Source organism: Leptodactylus fuscus, chromosome 2 (genome assembly GCF_031893055.1).
Source record: "Leptodactylus fuscus isolate aLepFus1 chromosome 2, aLepFus1.hap2, whole genome shotgun sequence".
NCBI classification, from domain to species: domain Eukaryota; kingdom Metazoa; phylum Chordata; class Amphibia; order Anura; family Leptodactylidae; genus Leptodactylus; species Leptodactylus fuscus.
Genome location: NC_134266.1, coordinates 80,287,149 through 80,307,166, shown reverse-complemented (window position 1 = coordinate 80,307,166; position 20,018 = coordinate 80,287,149). Strand labels below are relative to the sequence as shown.

The window sequence follows — 20,018 nt, the reverse complement described above, 5'->3', positions numbered from 1 at the left end:
GTGTGGAGGATCAGGCTACTTATACTGTTTACTACTGCCCCCTGCTTTTATGCCAAAGATCCGACCTCATGCTGCCCGTATTCTGTCAATGTTTGGAAGCACGTATCTGTGCGAACACACGTTTTTAATAATGAATCTGAACAAGACTAAGCATAGATCATGTGTCACCGATGACAAGCTCCATGCTGTTTTACCAATTGCTACGGCACAAGACCTGAAACCAGACATAGACACACTGACTATGTCAGACATTCAGCCAGAAAACAAAATAGGTAGCCATAAAAACATAATTTTCTATACAACTGAATTGTACTCGTTTTTTGCTTAATTTTTCTTAGATTCAGAAAATAATCAATGGATGAGGGTAGTATGTAATATGTCAATTAGAGATGAGCGAGTAGTATTTGATCGAGTAGGTATTCGATCGAATACTACGGTATTCGAAATACTCATACTCAATCGAGTACCACTCGCTATTCGAATGGAAAAGTTCGATGCAGAACCAGCATTGATTGGCCGAATGCTATACAGTCGGACAATCATCGCTGGTTCTTCTCCTACCTTTAGAAGTCTTCTCCGTGCAGCTTCCCAGTGGCGTCTTCCGGCTCTGAATTCACTCTGCCAGGCATCGGGCCTGCGCATGTCCGCTTGTAGTGCGGGCATGCGCAGTCGGCTCTGCCCAGGCCCGAAGCCTGGCAGAGTGAATGAAGAGCCGGAAGATGCCGCGGGGACGCTGCACGGAGAAGACTTCTTGGAGGATCCAGCCCGACCCTCACTCGTGGACTTGGTAGTATAATTTGATCGAATGTTGCCTACCCCTGAAACGAGCATTTTCCCCCCATAGACTATAATAGGGTTCGATATTCAATTCGAGTAGTCGAACATTGAGGGGCTACTCGAAACGAATATCGAACCTCGAACATTTTAGTGTTCGCTCATCTCTAATGTCAATGTCTTAGGTTTTAACAATATGTTCTTTCTAGTTGCCCTGCAAGGGCTGATTGTAACAGTAGTAATGTACAAATGTAACTACATCTAATAGCTCGCTTAACCGTTAAGGAGAAATAACTTTTATACACGTCTACAATAATCTTGGCCCTATAAGGTACCACTGTGAGGCTGAAGTGGCCCCCGGTGAAAATGAGTTTGCCACCCTTGCTAAATGAAATGCTAGAAATTTTCTTATACCAGAATTTTGGCATTAAAAATTGGCAGAATACGGATTTGTGATTTTTTGGACTTCTGTGACATTTCTTAACTCTCACTCCAGCCAGAGGGTAACATAGAAGTTGATAGATTTGCAGGTGTGCCAAAGTTATCAAAATGTGTGTGATGTTTGTTCAGTTTTACCAACTTGCGGCAATGTAGATTCCAGCAAAACTGATCTTAAGAACCCCTCATGATACATATAGGTGTGTGAACAGACAACACTGTACTTGTACATATTTCACTTTGGTGCAAATCTTTATTTATGATTTATACACGTTTTAATCAAATGTCCATAACTGTGGTACAATCTCAACGTGCCACAAATCCATTAAAGCGCTAGAAGATGAAGACATTTGTATCCTTTTTGTTTCTAAGCCATATCCTCCCGTCTGAAAAGTATAAAAAAATGACTCGTTTTAACCACAATGCAGATGCTTGTCACCAAAGGGGGGAAAGAAAGCAAAGAAATTATTTCTTTTGTATCCAACAAGTTTCAAGTTTCATTTGGACTGTAAAAGATGACAAATGGAAGATATAAGAGCAGAGATAGCAGACCTAAACAGAACTGAAAATCGCAATCTGAACCAAACAACCCAATCACAGTTTACCCAGCCGCCATATTTTATTACCCAGTATTACTAAGATATAAACCAGTAAACAAAGAGAAAGCGACTGCTGCTTATGATGCTTTTCATAGAAGTAAAAATGCCAACCAATGACCCAGACAATTTCATAGCTAGCTGTAGACAATGTAATAGTATTATAACTAGTTATGAAGGAAGCCAAAGTCAACTATTCCTAAATGCCCAAGCTTATAAAGCAGCTGTCATGCCCAGTAACCTAAGTCTTATACGGCACTAGACACTTCCTTTTATTTCACATATATTGGAAGGAATAGGTCATCAAACCAGCTATTCAGGTTATTGTAAGAGCACAAGTTAATGCAAACAGAAAATGAAAGGAGCCAGAAATTCAGCTATAGGCTTGGGGGGTGAGGGGGGATAATCCGGCTTATTGGACACTGTCTAGTATTTTAGCAGTTGAGAAGTGCGGAGATGTATGATGAGGATAACTAGTAACATTACTTAGGGCTAGATGGAAGAAGGTTGAAATGACTACACTGGGTAACTAGGTTAATATTACAAGTGACATTGACTTACAGGAAAACATTCCTTGTTTTATCCCTGGCTCTATAAAAAGAGCTTGAAAGAGCATCCAAAGCTGGTACGTTTTCTAACATCAAGAAGTCAATTGAAAAAAAAAAAAAAAATGAACCAACATACACAGTGATCACATTTACAGGCTCCCGGGAGAAGAATATAAAACAAAGCCGATTGTTCTGCAGTGCTTCTAAGTTAGAAAATACAATAACTTTGTAGGCCCTAGCAAAATATCACATTATATAAACCCCTATTTTTTTTCTTTTTAACACCCCATCAGTGCTGGGGGCCATCCAGAACGGGACATTCTGCTAGCCACACTGGCACATAAGGGGTTACACAGCATACGTGTAAGACCAAACACTTCCGACTTTGCTTTGCACACTAGACATTGCTGTAGCTCTTTATAATGATCAAGCATTCTGCATTTCTTTGCCAATCTTGTAACTGAGGATTTTGTTCCAGTCGATCTTGGTGCGGGTGACAGGCAGCTGCCGACGTAAGGCTTTGAAAGTGGTGTCTGACATTGTTTGATAGTTTTCACTTATGGCAGTCTGTGGGACAGAACAAAGATCATGTGGTTAGAACTTAACATGAACTTAAATTTGGTTACTCACTGCAATTTCTCAAAAAAAAGGGGTATATCCCTATACATTGGGAGCTCAGTGGACAGTGTCAAAGTGTGCAGTGATACTCTCCCTAATAGTAAAACCCATGGTCAATTTGTTCGTAAATATCTAGGAGGGAACACAGCAGGTTTACAAAAAATGTATTTTATGGATAAAATAATAGAGTCGACAGTTCTCCTTTAAAGAGGTTTTACAGGATTATTATACTAATGATCAGTCAATAGAATACGTTATCAGATCCGACGGAGGTCCAACACCCAGCACTCCCACCAGTCAGCTGTTAGAAGTGGCTGTAGCATTCGGACGAGAGCTAAGAACTATGATCTTTTAATGGATTACCTATGCTTGGTACTGCAGCACGGGACCATTTTTTGAATGCTGCAAAAAGCCATCTGATCAATGTACTTGACATCACTGGCTTGTGATGCAGCAGCACTCACCTGACCACCACTATGGACAGCTGATCGGTGAAGGTGCCAGGACACCAATCTGATATTGATTACCTACTTTAAGTATATGTCTTCAATATTTAACTCCTAAAACTCTGTTTAGTAGTGTGAGGAGGGAGGGGGAGAGAGAGAGGGAGGTGGTGTGAGGCAGCTCTGAGTGAAGCCCAAGGCATCATGATACATGCAGGAAAACACAGCACAGGAAGATGCCCATGTAAACAAATGTAGAAGATGCCAAAAGCTCACAGAGAAACAGAAAACATTGAAAACACTCCCCGTTCCTCCCCGCTCCACAGTACAGCGCGATAGGCACTGCTGGGCAGAAGGGCGTCCCTGGCTAACTGTCAGAAAATCCCTTCTGACACTAAAGCGCTACGGTACCGGGACCAATAGCGCTTTACACAGGGCACAGATCGGGAAAGCCGATAGTGCGCTCAGCGCACTGTCAGCTTTCCAGCAGTATATAGAACTGCATGTGCCCGATCTGATGAAAGGTCCTCTTTAATAGCACTAACAGACATAGTGCTATCTTCCTAATGAGCAGCTTCCTATGTCGCTGCTGCACTAGTTCCCTCTAACTCAGCTTCCCCCCCCTCTTCCTCTCACTTTGTTACAAAACCCTCTGTCTATGAACTTAGAGTAGGGGAGTAAATCCTACCCAAAAAGGGACAATAAAATATAACCTTTATTGGTAAAATTAAAACACCCATTAGCACGAATAGATAGGCTACTAATTAACAAAGGCTGCAAAGAGGAGGAGAGCAAATAATGAAAGATAACAGCGATTTTTGCTCTAGCCAAGTGTGTACACAGACCAATGTCCAGTGCTGTGTGCATTAGCACGAATTGATAGGCTACTAATTAACAAAGGCTACAAAAAGGAGTAGAGCAAACAATGAAAGATAACAGCGATCTCTGCTCTAGCCAAGTGTGTACACAGACGAATGTTTAGTGCTGTGTGCAATAGCATGAATAGATAGGCTATAAACGGAGCCTTTAGTGGAGCAGTGCAGCATTTGGAAAAGACTAATAGGAAATCGATGTAAGAAGTTATTTGTCTAGATTTCCTGTATTAGCAGGGGTTTCTAGGTGTTTAAACAGACACAGTACCTATATTCCCTAGCCTAATCCCCTTTCTTTTTAAATGGGGAATTGTTTGTTTTGTTTGTTTTTTTGTTCCTTTTGGGTGTTTTAATTTTACCAATAAAGGTTATATTTTATTGTCCCTTTTTGGGTAGGATTTACTCCCCTACTCTAAGTTCATATGTTGAAGCTGGGTACATAACAGATAAATCGACACATTTAGTGAATTTTAAAACCCTCTGTCTCACTAAGGCTAGCACCTCCCACTCATTGAGTAGCAATCCCACCCATTAATAGCCCCCACCCCATCTCCCTGGCTAACCTATTCCACCCACTTCTGGACAGGAAGGAGCCAACCCTTGGTAAGTATTGATGGGGATAGGGGAGGGGGCAAGAGTGATGGTGACGTTCCGTTTTGGAAGTGGTGATATGGAATGTCACCAGATTCTCAGGTGTCCCTGGAGCACATAACCGCTCCAGGGATATTGGTAACTGTAGAGATAGTAGATGTGTGTATATATATATATATATATATATATATATATATATATATATATATATGTATATATATATATATATATATATATATATATATATATATATATATATACAGTCCTATGAAAAAGTTTGGGCACCCCTATTAATATTAATCATTTTTAGTTCTAAAAATTTTGGTGTTTGCAACAGCCATTTCAGTTTGATATATCTAATAACTGATGGACACAGTAATATTTCAGGATTGAAATGAGGTTTATTGTACTAACAGAAAATGTGTAATATGCATTAAACCAAAATTTGACCAGTGCAAAAGTATGGGCACCCTTATCATTTTATTGATTTGAATACTCCTAACTACTTTTTACTGACTTACTGAAGCACAAAATTGGTTTTGTAAGCTCACTGAGCTTTGAACTTCATAGCCAGGAGTATCCAATCTTGAGAAAAGGTATTTAAGGTGGCCAATTGCAAGTTGTTCTACTATTTGAATCTCCTCTGAAGAGTGGCATCATGGGCTACTCAAAACAACTCTCAAATGATCTGAAAACAAAGATTGTTCAACATAGTTGTTCAGGGGAAGGATACAAAAAGTTGTCTCAGAGATTTAACCTGTCAGTTTCCACTGTGAGGAACATAGTAAGGAGATGGAAGACCACAGGGACAGTTCTTGTTAAGCCCAGAAGTGGCAGGCCAAGAAAAATATCAGAAAGGCAGGGAAGAAGAATGGTGAGAAGAGTTAAGGACAATCCACAGACCACTTCCAAAGAGCTGCAGCATCATCTTGCTGCAGATGGTGTCACTGCAGATGGTGTCAACAATACAGCGCACTTTGCACAAGGAGAAGCTGTATGGGAGAGTGATGAGAAAGAAGCCGTTTCTGCACGTACGCCACAAATAGAGTTGCCTGAGGTATGCAAAAGCACATTTGGAGAAGCCAACTTCATTTTGGAAACAAAGATTGAGTTGTTTGGTTATAAAAAAAAGGCGTTATGCATGGCGTCCAAAAAGAAACAGCATTCCAAGAAAAACACTTGCTACCTACTGTAAAATTTGGTGGAGGTTCCATCATGCTTTGGGGCTGTGTGGCCAATGCCGGCACCGGGAATCTTGTTAAAGTTGAGGGTCGCATGGATTCCACTCAGTATCAGCAGATTCTTGAGAATAATGTTCAAGAATCAGTGACAAAGTTGAAGTTACGCCGGGGATGGAGATTTCAGCAATACAATGTCCAAACACCGCTCCAAATCGACTCAGGCATTCATGCAGAGGAACAATTACAATGTTCTGGAATGGCCATCCCAGTCCCCAGACCTGAATATCATTGAACATCTGTGGGATGATTTGAAGCGGGCTGTCCATGCTCGGCGACCATCTAACTTAACTGAACTTGAATTGTTTGTCCAAAATCCCTTCATCCAGGATCCAGGAACTGATTAAAAGCTACAGGAAGCGACTAGAGGCTGTTATCTTTGCAAAAGGAGGATCTACTAAATATTAATGTCACTTTTCTGTTGAGGTGCCCATACTTTTGCACCGGTCAAATTTTGGTTTAATGCATATTGCACATTTTCTGTTAGTACAATAAACCTCATTTCAATCCTGAAATATTACTGTGTCCATCAGTTATTCGATATATCAAAATGAAATGGCTGCTGCAAACACCAAAATATTTAGAACTAAAAATGATTAAGATTAAGAGGGGTGGCCAAACTTTTTCATAGGACTGTATATATATATATATATATATATATATATATATATATATATATATATATATATATTTTAATTGATGTAAACGAAGTTAGGTGGGGGGAGTTTAGTTTAGGGGTTAATTTATATATATGCCAAAACTGTTCAATTGAAAAGTTCAAGTCACCTCATACATAAAAAGCCCTCAAATTATATAGCTGGAAAATGTGATGGCTATTGATGAGACGATGAATAAATGTAAAAATTAACTTTGTTCTTCTAGTGGTTTTCTGGCCAGATTGATTTTTCACACTGATGACCTATCTTATCTATGGAAGAGTCACCTGGCCCCATACAGACCAGTTGTTGCAGTAGCCTCGGGATGGCAGAAGCTGCTAGTGTATGGGCAGCGCGTGTGCAGTGGGGCTCCTATTCAAGTAACAGAAGTGGCACAGCAGTCCACTCCACTGCATAGTTGTAGTGCTGCAGAGTAGTGCTGTGCATACTGCTTGTCCACCGCCAGCTTCTGCCACCCAGAGGCTTCTTCAACAGCTGATCTACACAGGGGTTTTGGGTCCTGTGGATTATTCATCATTATGAAAGAATGATTTATGGACACCTCTAAGATCTAAAACAGAGGCCAAGGGGGGTTGGGTTTATAGAAGTGAAAAATTAAATGGGGAATTAGCTGTCTACTTGCTCCATCCCACTGACACCAAAGTAGAAGTTTTCGTGCAGTGTATAAAAATATGTAACATATTCTGATCTCCACGTGAGGGCAGAGATGTGAAGATATAAAACCTTAACTTGACCAACAGACTCTCGCCATTTGTCATTATTCTGATGCATATAACTATTTACTCCATGCGCATTAGAACCCTGTGTGTCTTCTGTATGCGTGAAATGAATGTCTGGCTGTGAACTTGCTTATCTCTAATCCATAGTAGCTTGTAAAGCTTCTCTTTACAAATGGACAAAAAAATATTACCATCTGGGACATGTGTGTCACATCAATGGCTGGGTTTTAGTGACCTGAATTACAGGTGTCTTGACAGGATATATACTGTCCATAGTGGCCAGAAGCAATACCTCTTCTTAGAAAACAGTAGTGATGTTCTGTATATCTGGTAGATAAGATGTACTTACCTGGTAATCGTTTTCTGCTTGCTCTATAATCTTTATAAACTCCTTGGCAGTTTGCGCCTCCCCCTAAAATGGAAGCAGATAAAGTAAACAAGATTTAGCAGGACACTGCAGGGTGGTATATAGCAGTATACAGCACACTCACAGCTCAGCTTCACTTCCTAATCTGGTCTGATGTCATCTTCTGTCAGATTCATTGCTTTTAAGGAGAGAATAAGTTCTATAGCACATTGAGGTATGCTCGCACATGGCACAGGCCCTTATACTGTACATTGTTATGGATTCATAAGACATTGGGGGTCATTTATCAAAGATTTCTGGAAGAGAAAAGATGCTGTATTTTTCAACTTTTCTTCAGTTTGTGCACTCATATTGTTGGGAGGGGGCAGGACATTGTGATGTGGCAGATATTTATTCCAGAAAGCTTGGTATGTCCGATTAAGACTTAATATTGAAAGTAGAACTATATTTCTCATGAAAACTAGCATGCACTAGTAAAGGTACTGAACACTGCATAAAGCATATACAATAATGTACTGGGGACACATTTTGCACATTTACACTTTAGAATCAAAGCCTGATATCATTTAAGTATAAGGCTACATACATAGGACAAAGTGTGCAGGCTGGGGGATGGGATTTTATAGCAGAATGCACTTTGTTGACATCCAGGTGTCTACTGTTCCCTATTGGCTTCAATTAGGGGTTCCGTTACAATGTTTCATAACAGGATGTACTTGACTCTATAAAAGGAAAATGTTTGTTTTGGTACCGTGTTAGCCAGTGGTTATAAAATATAAAAAACAAAAAAAACTTTGCAAGTCTTCAGTAGGTGATACCTTTTTTAATGGCTAACTCATAATGATGACAGAATATGACGTTTCGAAGCTTTCCTCTGAGCTTCTTCTTCAGATATAACTAAAAAACACTTTCTAGAGGCTGCATATTTATGTACAACAGGACACAGGGCTAGAATTACAGGAGGGAGGGGGGAAGAGGCTTATTACTATATACTTATAACAACAAACAATCAATTGCCAGATCCCTCAGTTCTTATCTTAATGGCTGTCTTAATGATGTGTATAAAAAGACATAAACCCACGTGAGATGTTCATCCCATTGTCCAACGTCTGGAATAGGGTCATGGCCTTGTACTCATAAATCAGTCGCTGTTTCCTTGATTTAAAGTTCCCTTTTAAGATCAAGATTTTCATGTCATTGGTGATATTATGATCTTCCTGGCAAAAATGACTTGGCACGGGAAGATCAGTTCTCTGTTGTTTGATGGTATGGCGATGTGAATTAATTCTCATTCTGAGTTTCTGACCAGTCTCTCCAACATACAGATTTTCAGTGGAACATTTGGTGCAAATGATCAAATACACCACATTAGGTGTGTTACAGGTGAACGTACCTGGGATTTGATATTCCCTGTTAGAGTTTGGTATCTCTATCTTGTCAGTGGTCAGTATGTGCGGGCAGGTTTTGCACCACAGTACGCTAATCTCTTCATGGCCAAGCTTGAGAGTGACTTCCTATCCACCTGCACCATTAGGCCTCGGGCCTACTATCGCTTCATTGATGATATCCTAATCATTTGGACCGGGTCTGAGGAACAGCTGAAAACCTTCCATGAACAGTTCAACCAGTTCCATCCCACCATCAACCTGACGCTCAATCACTCCTTCTCCGAAATAAACTTCCTGGATGCAGTCATCAAGATACAGGACAACAAAATTGAGACATCGCTGTATCGGAAACCAATTGACCGCCCTACGTACCTAAGATGGGATAGTTTTCATCCTAAACACATAAAGAACTCCATTGTATACAGCCAGGCCATCAGATACCATCGCATATGTTCAAACCCTGCAGATAGGGACGAACACCTTGGGGGCCTCAAAAACACATTCTTGAGGCAGGGTTACCATCCAAGAACAGTTGATAACCAAATCACCAGAGCCACCAGGATACCAAGATCGGAGTTATTAAAATACAATGCCAAACAGGAGAACACTCGGGTACCCCTGGTTGTCACATACAACCCCCACCTGGAGACGCTGAGAGGAATCACACGCAAATTACATCCACTACTGCAAAAAGACAATCGTCTAAAATCCATATTTTCTGACCCCCCTCTCCTATGCTACAGACAGCCACCAAACCTCAGGAATATGATTATTAGCAGCTCACTGTCACCTCCAACTAACAAAGGAACATTTCCATGTGGACAGAAGAGGTGCAAAACCTGTCCACACATACTGACCACTGACAAGATAGAGATACCAAACTCTAACAGGGAATATCAAATCCCAGGTACGTTCACCTGTAACACACCTAATGTGGTGTATTTGATCATTTGCACCAAATGTTCCACTGAAAATCTGTATGTTGGAGAGACTGGTCAGAAACTCAGAATGAGAATTAATTCACATCGCCATACAATCAAACAACAGAGAACTGATCTTCCCGTGCCAAGTCATTTTTGCCAGGAAGATCATAATATCACCAATGACATGAAAATCTTGATCTTAAAAGGGAACTTTAAATCAAGGAAACAGCGACTGATTTATGAGTACAAGGCCATGACCCTATTCCAGACGTTGGACAATGGGATGAACATCTCACGTGGGTTTATGTCTTTTTATACACATCATTAAGACAGCCATTAAGATAAGAACTGAGGGATCTGGCAATTGATTGTTTGTTGTTATAAGTATATAGTAATAAGCCTCTTCCCCCCTCCCTCCTGTAATTCTAGCCCTGTGTCCTGTTGTACATAAATATGCAGCCTCTAGAAAGTGTTTTTTAGCTATATCTGAAGAAGAAGCTCAGAGGAAAGCTTCGAAACGTCATATTCTGTCATCATTATGAGTTAGCCATTAAAAAAGGTATCACCTACTGAAGACTTGACTCTATAGTCAACTAAATGAAATGGAGCATCTGACTCCTCTATTGGAAGAGCCCTGGCCTGCACACTTGATCATATGCATGGGGCCCTACTTTATATATGCTTTGCAGGACAGGCCTCGTGTTCAATATCTGCTCCATGTAGCTTACCAATAAATATTAGTGGTCTGAGAAGGGAAAACATGCAAAATGTAAGACGCAATATACCCACTACAACGATTACAGGTTTACTTAGCAGATAGTTTTATGAGCAGGTTCACATAGAAGTAATATGTATACATTGGTGGGGAGAGTATGACACACAGTACATGTTACACAAAACAGTGAGTGCTTCGGATGAAAGTTTATGAGGTTGAAAATATATATTTAAAACAATAAATAAATAAAAAAAAGTCTCTGCTCCGTAAAGTCTAACTTATTTTTAGGGTATGTTCACACAGAGTTTTTTGACGCGGAATCCGCCTCAAAATCTACTGCCAAAAACGACTTATATTTACTTCAATGGGAGCCACTCATTTCTTTTTTCCGCTAGCTAGCAGAGAAAAAAAAGAAATGACATGACCTACCTTGCCGCGGATTCCACGGCTGACTCAGTTGCGGCATGAGACACCCTTATTCATTTGGGCCTAATCTGGATGGGGAATGCCGGTGCACTGCATCAGCATTCCGTCATGGCTAGTCACGTGGGGTATGAGGGTACCCATTCACATGAAGAGGGCCACTGTACGTAAACACCGTGCTCAGCTATATGCACTACCGCAGACAAACAGAATAGAAGAGCTGAAGGATGTCCCAGCACAAGATGGGAGGTGGTGGATGCAGGCAAGTATTGCCAATTAATTTTATACTTATTTACTCCTAATTCCTTTAATTACTTTGGTATCTGTCCTCTGCACCCACTCCATTACATCAATTCTTTAATGTTATAGACTACTGATGAGGTCTAAAACCGTGTCTCTGTGGTCAATGTCCACACACTTTGACACTACAGCATCATGACACACTGTAGCATCAAAGTGTGATGGCCCCAAACCCCCCCCCCCCCCACGTGACTGGATGGCGAAAGGCCAAAGAAGACAACCTAAATGTAGTAGGATGCCACAGTGAAACCCAGAAAAGGTGAATAAATTTTTATTTTTACACAGCTCCCCTCACCTCCAGCTGTTCAACCCTTAAGACACCGGTCCAAAACTAATTTTCCTATTAAACCTCAAGAATATTTGCAAAACAAATCTTATGAGTTTACCCTTTACCGTCAATGACCTTGTTAATCCAGTTACACATATTTCCCCTTAAACCCACCAGAATGTTCATTCTATGTACCGACTTTTCATGAGACACAGCATCAAACAACTTTGATAAACTTAAATCTACATCCTCTCCAGGTCTGGAGCTAGTCAGATTAGTCTGACAGGACTGATACCTCATCAAACCATACTTATATTATTTTATGACTTTAGTTATAACTTCTCGGCTTTCTGAATATCTAGCCATCCTCTCCCTAATACAGCTGTTAGAGGCAGCTCACCTTTACCACAGAGGCTGAACAGTCAAGCCCAGATCTCCAAAAACCCAAACCCCTCCTTCCTACACCAGCTTAATTCACTTGTTTTCCTCCAGAATCTTCTGCTACCCTATTTAGTGTGGTGTGAGGTACATGTAGGTTTTAAGAAAATACTACACTTGAGGTCCATGCCATAAGCCCCTAAAATAATTTTTAAGGATCTTCTGCCCATCTCTAATTTTGTTTTTTTCTGCCAGTGTGCACCATGACTGCTATACCCAGTAACCTATCATATGCATCTATGATGCGTTGAACTCAAGTGCCAGCAAGACAACACACTGTCCTATCTGTTCCTTAATATTAAATTGAGTCCCTGTGTGCCTGTCCCTTTTTCCTGGAGAAGATATTCCCCTGGCTGTCAGAGGAAATGTCTTGCTGCAGCAGTGTTACCTCTGAATTTACAACCCTTTTTTTTCTGTTGTGCGCTAGTCCAGGAGTAACCTACCTGCTGCCCCACCTCTCCACCTTCTGTCATCCAGCTGGCTGCTTGCATCTAAAGTCCCTTAAAGGGGTATTCCCATGTACATAATCATATCTATATTTGTAGATAATTACAAGTTAAACATTTTTGCAACTATAAGTAATTAAAAATTCTGCAAAGTTTTAAAGATTTTCTCTAACTTTCTTAGTGGTGACAGTCTGTTGTCTTGATCGGTTGGCAATGGTTACGACCACTAATGCAGAAACTGTCTATGGTCTGGGACTTGTCAGGAACCCAGCCATGATTTTCTTATTGTAGCTGGGTTATCATGCGGGGACACTACATGTATCAGAAGATAGCCCGGCCACAATAAAGAAATCATGGCTGATTTTCTGACCTTAGAAAGCTCCTGCATTCATGGTCACATCCACTGGCAACCGATCAAGACAACAACTTGTCACCAATAGATATTTAGAAAAAAATCTTTAAAACTCTGCAAAATGTTTAATTACTCATATTTGCAAAAATGTTTAACTTTTAATTATCTACAAATTATAAATAACTAAGTACATGGGAATAATTTAATTTTAAGTCACCGAATTAAAACAAAACAAACTTGCAAGCTCCTCCATTAGCTTTTTAGATTTTAAAGAGGACCTTTCACCTATTTGGGCACAGGCAGTTCTACATACTGCTGGAAAGCTGAGTGCGCGCTGAATTCAGCGCACTGTCGGCTTTCCTGATTTATGCCCCGGGTAAAGAGCTATCGGTACCGTAGCTTTTTATAGTCAGAAGGGCGTTTCTGACAAACAGGTATGTCCTTCTTCACTGCAGCGCTGTGCTCTGAGAGCGGGGAGGAACGCCCCCTCCCCTCCTGATAATATTCGTCTATGGACGAGCACTGTGAGCAGAGGGAGGGGGAGTTCCTCCCCGCTCACACTGTGCAGCGCGATAGGCGCTGCTGTGGAGAAGGTCGTACCTGACTGACCGTCAGGAACGCCATTCTGACCGTAAAGAGCTACGGTACCAGGACCAATAGCTCTTTACCCGGGGCACAGATCGGGAAAGCCGACTGCGCACTATCAGCTTTTCAGCAGTATATAGAACTGCCTGTGCCCCAAACCATGAAAGGTCCTCTTTAAGGCTTCTGTCATTTAGCTGTTGATACAAATGATTCCTTTGTTTGTGGAGGTTCCAAAGTTGTGGTACTTACAGAGATTGTTATAGATTCTTGGACGTCTTTATGGCTGACCAGCTGAACATTACCATCTTCATAGTAATGAACCTGCAAAATAGAAAAGCTGAATCAATCCTAGGCAGGTTCTCTCTAAATTAAGGATGTGTAATATTATATTACTAATTATTGGGGTCTTCAGGTCAATTAGCTCTTCCAAACTATCTCCAGCTTTTAGGGGGCAAACAAAAGTGCAAACAAACCTGATTATTGCAAATCCCAAATACAAAGGCTATTTTTTTCCTGGCAAGTACCCAGGTCTAACTTCACCAAGCCTTGATTGACAGTGCTTGACTGTTGAGACATCAAAACATCATAACTATTGAACATGTTCTGCCGATGTCTTTCCCACACATGGTATTACTGAAACAGCAAGCACTGTCAATCAAGTTTTGGTGGGGATCGATGGGTAAGTTTAAAAGGCAGCAACTGGCAGGAACAGGGCAGTCCCCATTAGGGCTGAGCAAGTAACTGAAAAATAACTAAAGCAGTAAAGTGAAAGTAACACACACAGATACCTGCGGGGGTTACTATTCCTAGTAATGTCAGGCATTTGGGGTTATTAATTTAATTTCAGTAACTCCATGTGCCTCACATTAATAGCAGTCAACACCATCATGTCCCTCATATTAACCCCTATGTGCCCCATATCAGGGTTACTAATATGTGAGACACATGGAGGTACTAATAAAGGACCTTAATTATGAAGATACCCAATTACCTCCATATGTCCCATTTATCAGTAACTCTTATGTGAAACACACAGGGTTAATGTGAGGGACATGACGGAGTTAACTGCTATTACTATGAGGCACATGAAGTTACTAAGCTGCAATGCACATGACCAGACTTTTTTATCTGCAATGGTGGATTTCCCCCGCTCGGCTTATACTCGAGTCAATAAGTTTTTGCAGTTTTTTGTGGTAAAATTTGGGGCCTCGGCTTATACTCGAGTATATACGGTAACTCAATAACATGAACAATATTCTTCAGTGCCTTATATCAGTCTATGGTGACGCTTCTAGTTTATTCTCATGTCCCTAAGTTAGGTAGCCTTAACATTTATTAGTTGAGTGATGCACACACAGCATTGGAGTACCTACTATTATTAAGCGTACAAGGTAAGAGACGTAAGGTACATTGTAAGTACCGTATATACTCGAGTATAAGCCGACCCGAATATAAGCCTGGGAAAAATTATTGACTCGAGTATAAGCCGAGGGGGGAAATGTAGCAGCTACTGGAAAATTTTAAAAATTAAAATGGTCGGAGTTTTTGAGTGCAGTAGTTGCTGGGGAAGGGGAGGGGGTGTTTTGGTTGTCTGTCTGCCCCTTCCCTGAGCTTGAGGACTGTTTTTTCTTCCCCCACATGGAATTCAGTCTGGCTCCATATAGGGTATTTAGTGCTCCTATTAACCCCTTCCTGACGGAACAGGAGCAGGGCAGATACCCTATATTCAATAGACCGGGCACTTTCAGACACAGGGATACCTAATGTGTATGTGTTTCACAGTCATTTTCTACTTTTGTATGTATTCTAGGGAAAGGCGGGATTAAGAACTTCTATTTTTTATTTTTTTTTTTAATTATTTTTTTTTGCACTATTTTATGGGAGATTCTATACATTGATATTGTGTCTGGTCATAGACCCTCCCCCTCAAAAATTTTTTTTTTTTTTTTGCTGACTCGAGTATAAGCCGAGGGGGCTTTTTCAGCACAAAAACTGGGCTGAAAAATTCAGCTTATACTCGAGTATATATGGTACACCTTTTTTTTTTTCTTTTTTTTAAACCAAGAAGATTAGTTTGGTTGACAGGTCTTTCACTATGCACGAAGAGATGTGTCCAGTGAACAATTTTCCCTGAGTCCAACTATTATGCAGCAAATGCAATGGAAAGAGGGCACCTATTTACAAATTTAAGCATGTGTGTTACTTATTTTTTGCTCTGCATATTAAAGTAAATCTGTCACTGAAACCAAGCCCTGCAGATAAACACATTAGGGTGTTCGAATCAAATGGAGTTTTCCCCCATACAGAGAAATCAACTTTTTGTCAATATACATATGATCTCTTTAAAGCAAGAAGGGAGTTGTCTCTATTTCTAAGGGGTAGGCAGCATATTCAGAAAAAAGGTAATTTCTTTGCAACATAGGTACCGATTCACAAGAAAACACTTTGCTTCAGGTGACTTTAACTTATCCATTTGCTAAACTTGCTTGATATGCTTTGAGGTTCTTTTCCACTACTTACCTGAATCTTAAGCACTCCAACCAGTTGAGCAGTAGGCGGTGAAATAGTGAATTTCCACTCAGACCTCCAACGTCCATTCCTAAGGGAAAAAAAAGCCATTAATAAGAATATGAACTGATACTAAATATAACTTTAGCACACATCCATGCAGAAGAAACACCACCTGACAAAAGTACTGGGCTAAAGGCAATAGGATATAGTCACTGACATCAGAATGCATATAAGCTACAGTAAAGAAAGGGTCGTACGAATCAATATCATCCCTCTATGGCAGAAAATTACATAGAGGGAATGATGAATTCTCCCCTATGAGACATGGCAAAAAATAGTGGTTTTACTCCCTTAACTACAATTGTGCTTTGGTCCAAGACTGCCACATTTGCATATTTTTGGCAAAAGAAAAAAAAAAACATCTAGAAGAATGAGTGTAAAAAAATACGTGGTTTACTGCTTTTCCAATAAAAGAACATTTTCCATCTACAAATATAGGAAATGGAAAACCTGTAAGGTTAAAAGTAATGCCATCAATAATAGGCTGTAAATCAGCATTGTGCGCCTTGTACTATCATGTGATTGGCATTTTACGTAAGCCTTTGGAATACTTGGCATCCATCTCCCTCATGGGTTGTAGATATGTGCGTGGTTGCAATCTCAGTATTATGCACCTGTGCAGTATACACCATATACCTCCTGGCCTGTCTGTCTCCTGCAGTGAACCACTGCGTTATCTAACAGCAGGGAAATGTGGTCGCTTTTCAATGATATAAATGATAAAAGTGATATAAAGGACCAGATGTAACCACAGATGTTTTTTTAATATTTTTTTATAGAAATGTTTTCCTTTTTATAGGTTTCTTTGGGGTTAATATGTACAAAAACATTTGTTTTCTAAATTATAGTTATTTACACTAAATTATGATTGATTGTTCTGACATATAGGTCTCAGATTAAAAAAAAATAAATCTGTGAATAAAGGTACTTTCACCACCTCCAACAACATTTACATAAATTCACAGCTGTGCTCCATTGATTCTGGCACGGTTTGAGCTTTTCTCTAGCCCCCCACTGAAACAACGCTGTTACTTTTGTTGTCTGATAAGGTATTTAGACTCTGCAGTGCCAAGAGGGCGGAGTCAGGCAAGGAGTGTCATTCTGAGCTCTGACCCTGGCTGCCTCTGAGTTACACCACTTGCCTTACAATACAGAGTTTAAATAGCACATCAGGCATCAAAACTAACTTTTTGTTGCTCCGAGATGTTGGCGGCTATACAAAAAATACCAATTGTGCTAGAATCAGTGGAGCAGATTCTATTGACAGATGCTAAGAACTGGTGGAGGTGGTGAAAGGTGCTCTTTAAAGACCTCTGGGGACTCTTACTCTTTACTGTAATTGGGGAATCCATTGGACACTAACTACAGCCACCTCGGAACATCAGTCACTGGTGGGTCTTCTAAGACCCAGCAACTCCAGTGCTTGGTTGGTGTAGGTTATGCACCTAGTGATCACGTGATCTAACACATCATCTTATATACTATACTGTAGTAAATTTCAGGCGAGGCGAACGATATCCTTTAAGTGACAGGGAATTACAATAAAGAAGTTTGCAGCTGGAACACCATTGTTTCGTTAAAAGGTTCTCCTAAATAATAGCATGGGTTCTGTTTTCTCTGGCAAGTTCTAATCTAACATCACAATCTGAATAAAGTATAAAAAAAAAAACAAAAAAAAAACAATGGTCCATGAATACTGAAATCGGCATTTTGTCGAAAAGATTTGCAGTCATTTCTGATTATTCAGAACCTAAATGAAATGTTTGTGTAAGTCCGTGCCTAATTTTTACACCACCTTTGAAGCCAAACTGGATTCTGATGTCACCTTGTGACTACGCAGCCCCTTCCTCTTTCTGCTTGCCAGCTTTAAAGAGGTGCAACTGAAACATTTGAAAATATACACATACCAAAAGTTTTTTGGCTGGAACTGGTGGCTTTCAATACAGGCTATTACTGTCTGCTGTCCATCTATAGTCTTTGCGTAGACCTGCAGAGAACAAACCAGTAAGCGGACAGAGTTTGAGTATTTCATATTTTTTAACTTAAAGAAACTGTACTAAAAAAAACAAAACAAAAAAAAACAGATACTTAACGGTGCAGACTCCATTAGGATAGTGATCTTTCACATATGCCCTTAAAGCACTGTCACAAGCATCTCTCCAGGACTTTAAAGCAGAGTCTGTTTCATCGCTATGAGGATCACTTGCTTCCTTTCTCAGATGGTCAAATTTGAAAGAAATCCTGTTCCGGGGATCCAAGAACCTGCCATTACCCAGATCTCCATGTTCAGTAATTAGAACCTACAGAAATGTAATGTAACAGACCATCATCACATTATTCATGAAATTATTGAATTATTCAGTCCATTAGGAATCACTTTACTTTCTCGGAACTGTTTAGTTAAGGGCTGTAAACACCTTCCATCTATAAACATCACAGCCAGACCTGCCGGAGTCCGTACTGCATTCTGTGTGCACTTATTCCTAGGCAATATATATGGATTAATAGAGCAGTTTAATTTAGAAAATATATTTATTCTAGTTGAATTGTTTACCACCAGCTTAAAATATATATATATATATATATATATATATATATATATATATATATATATATATATATATATATATATATATATCTGATGGTAAATAATTCAACTAGAATGGAAGCATTCAATAAAGACTGCACACACCAAGGATCAAAAGACAGGAGTATACAGTTTGTGGACGTAGAACTGAAGCCTGACAAAGGCTGCGTTCACATCTGTAGTGGAGACTCCACCGCAGATTACGCTTAAAATTGTCCGAGAGAAAAAATCCTGCAAGGAGGACTTTTCACTCCACTGGTTTCTGCATAAAATTTGCGGAAACAGGCTGGACACTATGATAGTCTAGTCGGTCTGCAGGTAACCACTTTTTAAGTAGACAGTGTCAACGTCTTTTGTGCCCACATGTGGACCCGAACGCTAGTGTGAACCTAATGTAAGATGCTAAGTTATTGCAACTCAGTTCCAGTCCCATTCACTTCAGTAGAAAGATGTCCTGACAACCAAACGCACATTGAATTGTCAGTGGGACACAAGAGAAGGAATGGTTTACAGAAAAAGCAGAATGGCTATACAACAATCCCCTACCTCCCAGCTGCTGGGAATAATGGAAAGTATGCCATATTTATTTAGACGCTGTTATACTCCAGATTATATTTGTGATAAATCAAATTACTTTACAAGCACCTTCTAACTCTACAATCCCATACAAATCCTACTAAAAGAAAGTTATAAAACTCTTTATTACCAGGTCATCGTAGTTTTCAATCTTTACAGGGGTAAACTGGTCCATGTTGTACTGGGCAAATGCACTGCAAAGCAAAGATCGGACATAGCATATAAATAAGTTTTATATTTTCACTTCTAAAATCTGGTTATAAACTATATGAGACCATTAGAGAGTCCAGAGATACCTAGAGCAGCTACATAATCAGGGCTATGAATTTAAAAAAAAAAAAAAAAAAAAGCTACATTTTACAGTATACACAAATAAAATGAGATTTTGGTTAATCTCATCTACACACTAAAGGGAGGGGGGGGGGGCAAAAAAGCTGCATTGAAAAATGCAGAGAAGACGCACCAAAAACGCAATGGAAAAAACCTGATGCGTTTTCAGTGCACTTTTTTCCGCATTGCATGCATTTTTTTTTTTTTTTTTTAAACTGCGGTTTGTTATGAGGCC

The 20,018-nt window shown here is 39.9% G+C and overlaps 1 protein-coding gene across 1 annotated transcript in view; it reads right to left on the bottom strand.

Moving 5' to 3' along the window:
- Positions 1 to 1,443: 1,443 nt before the first annotated feature.
- CAPZA1 (capping actin protein of muscle Z-line subunit alpha 1) overlaps positions 1,444 to 20,018 on the bottom strand; it is a 47,589-nt gene continuing 29,014 nt past the window's right edge. Inside the window, exons 4-10 of the mRNA XM_075264067.1 lie at positions 19,584 to 19,647; positions 18,384 to 18,590; positions 18,198 to 18,277; positions 16,240 to 16,318; positions 13,969 to 14,040; positions 7,864 to 7,926; positions 1,444 to 2,923 (exon numbers count right to left, since the gene is read on the bottom strand). Coding sequence (XP_075120168.1) covers positions 2,783 to 2,923; positions 7,864 to 7,926; positions 13,969 to 14,040; positions 16,240 to 16,318; positions 18,198 to 18,277; positions 18,384 to 18,590; positions 19,584 to 19,647 — 706 coding nt within the window. The 3' untranslated portion in view covers positions 1,444 to 2,782. The remainder of the gene's footprint in view (positions 2,924 to 7,863; positions 7,927 to 13,968; positions 14,041 to 16,239; positions 16,319 to 18,197; positions 18,278 to 18,383; positions 18,591 to 19,583; positions 19,648 to 20,018) is intronic.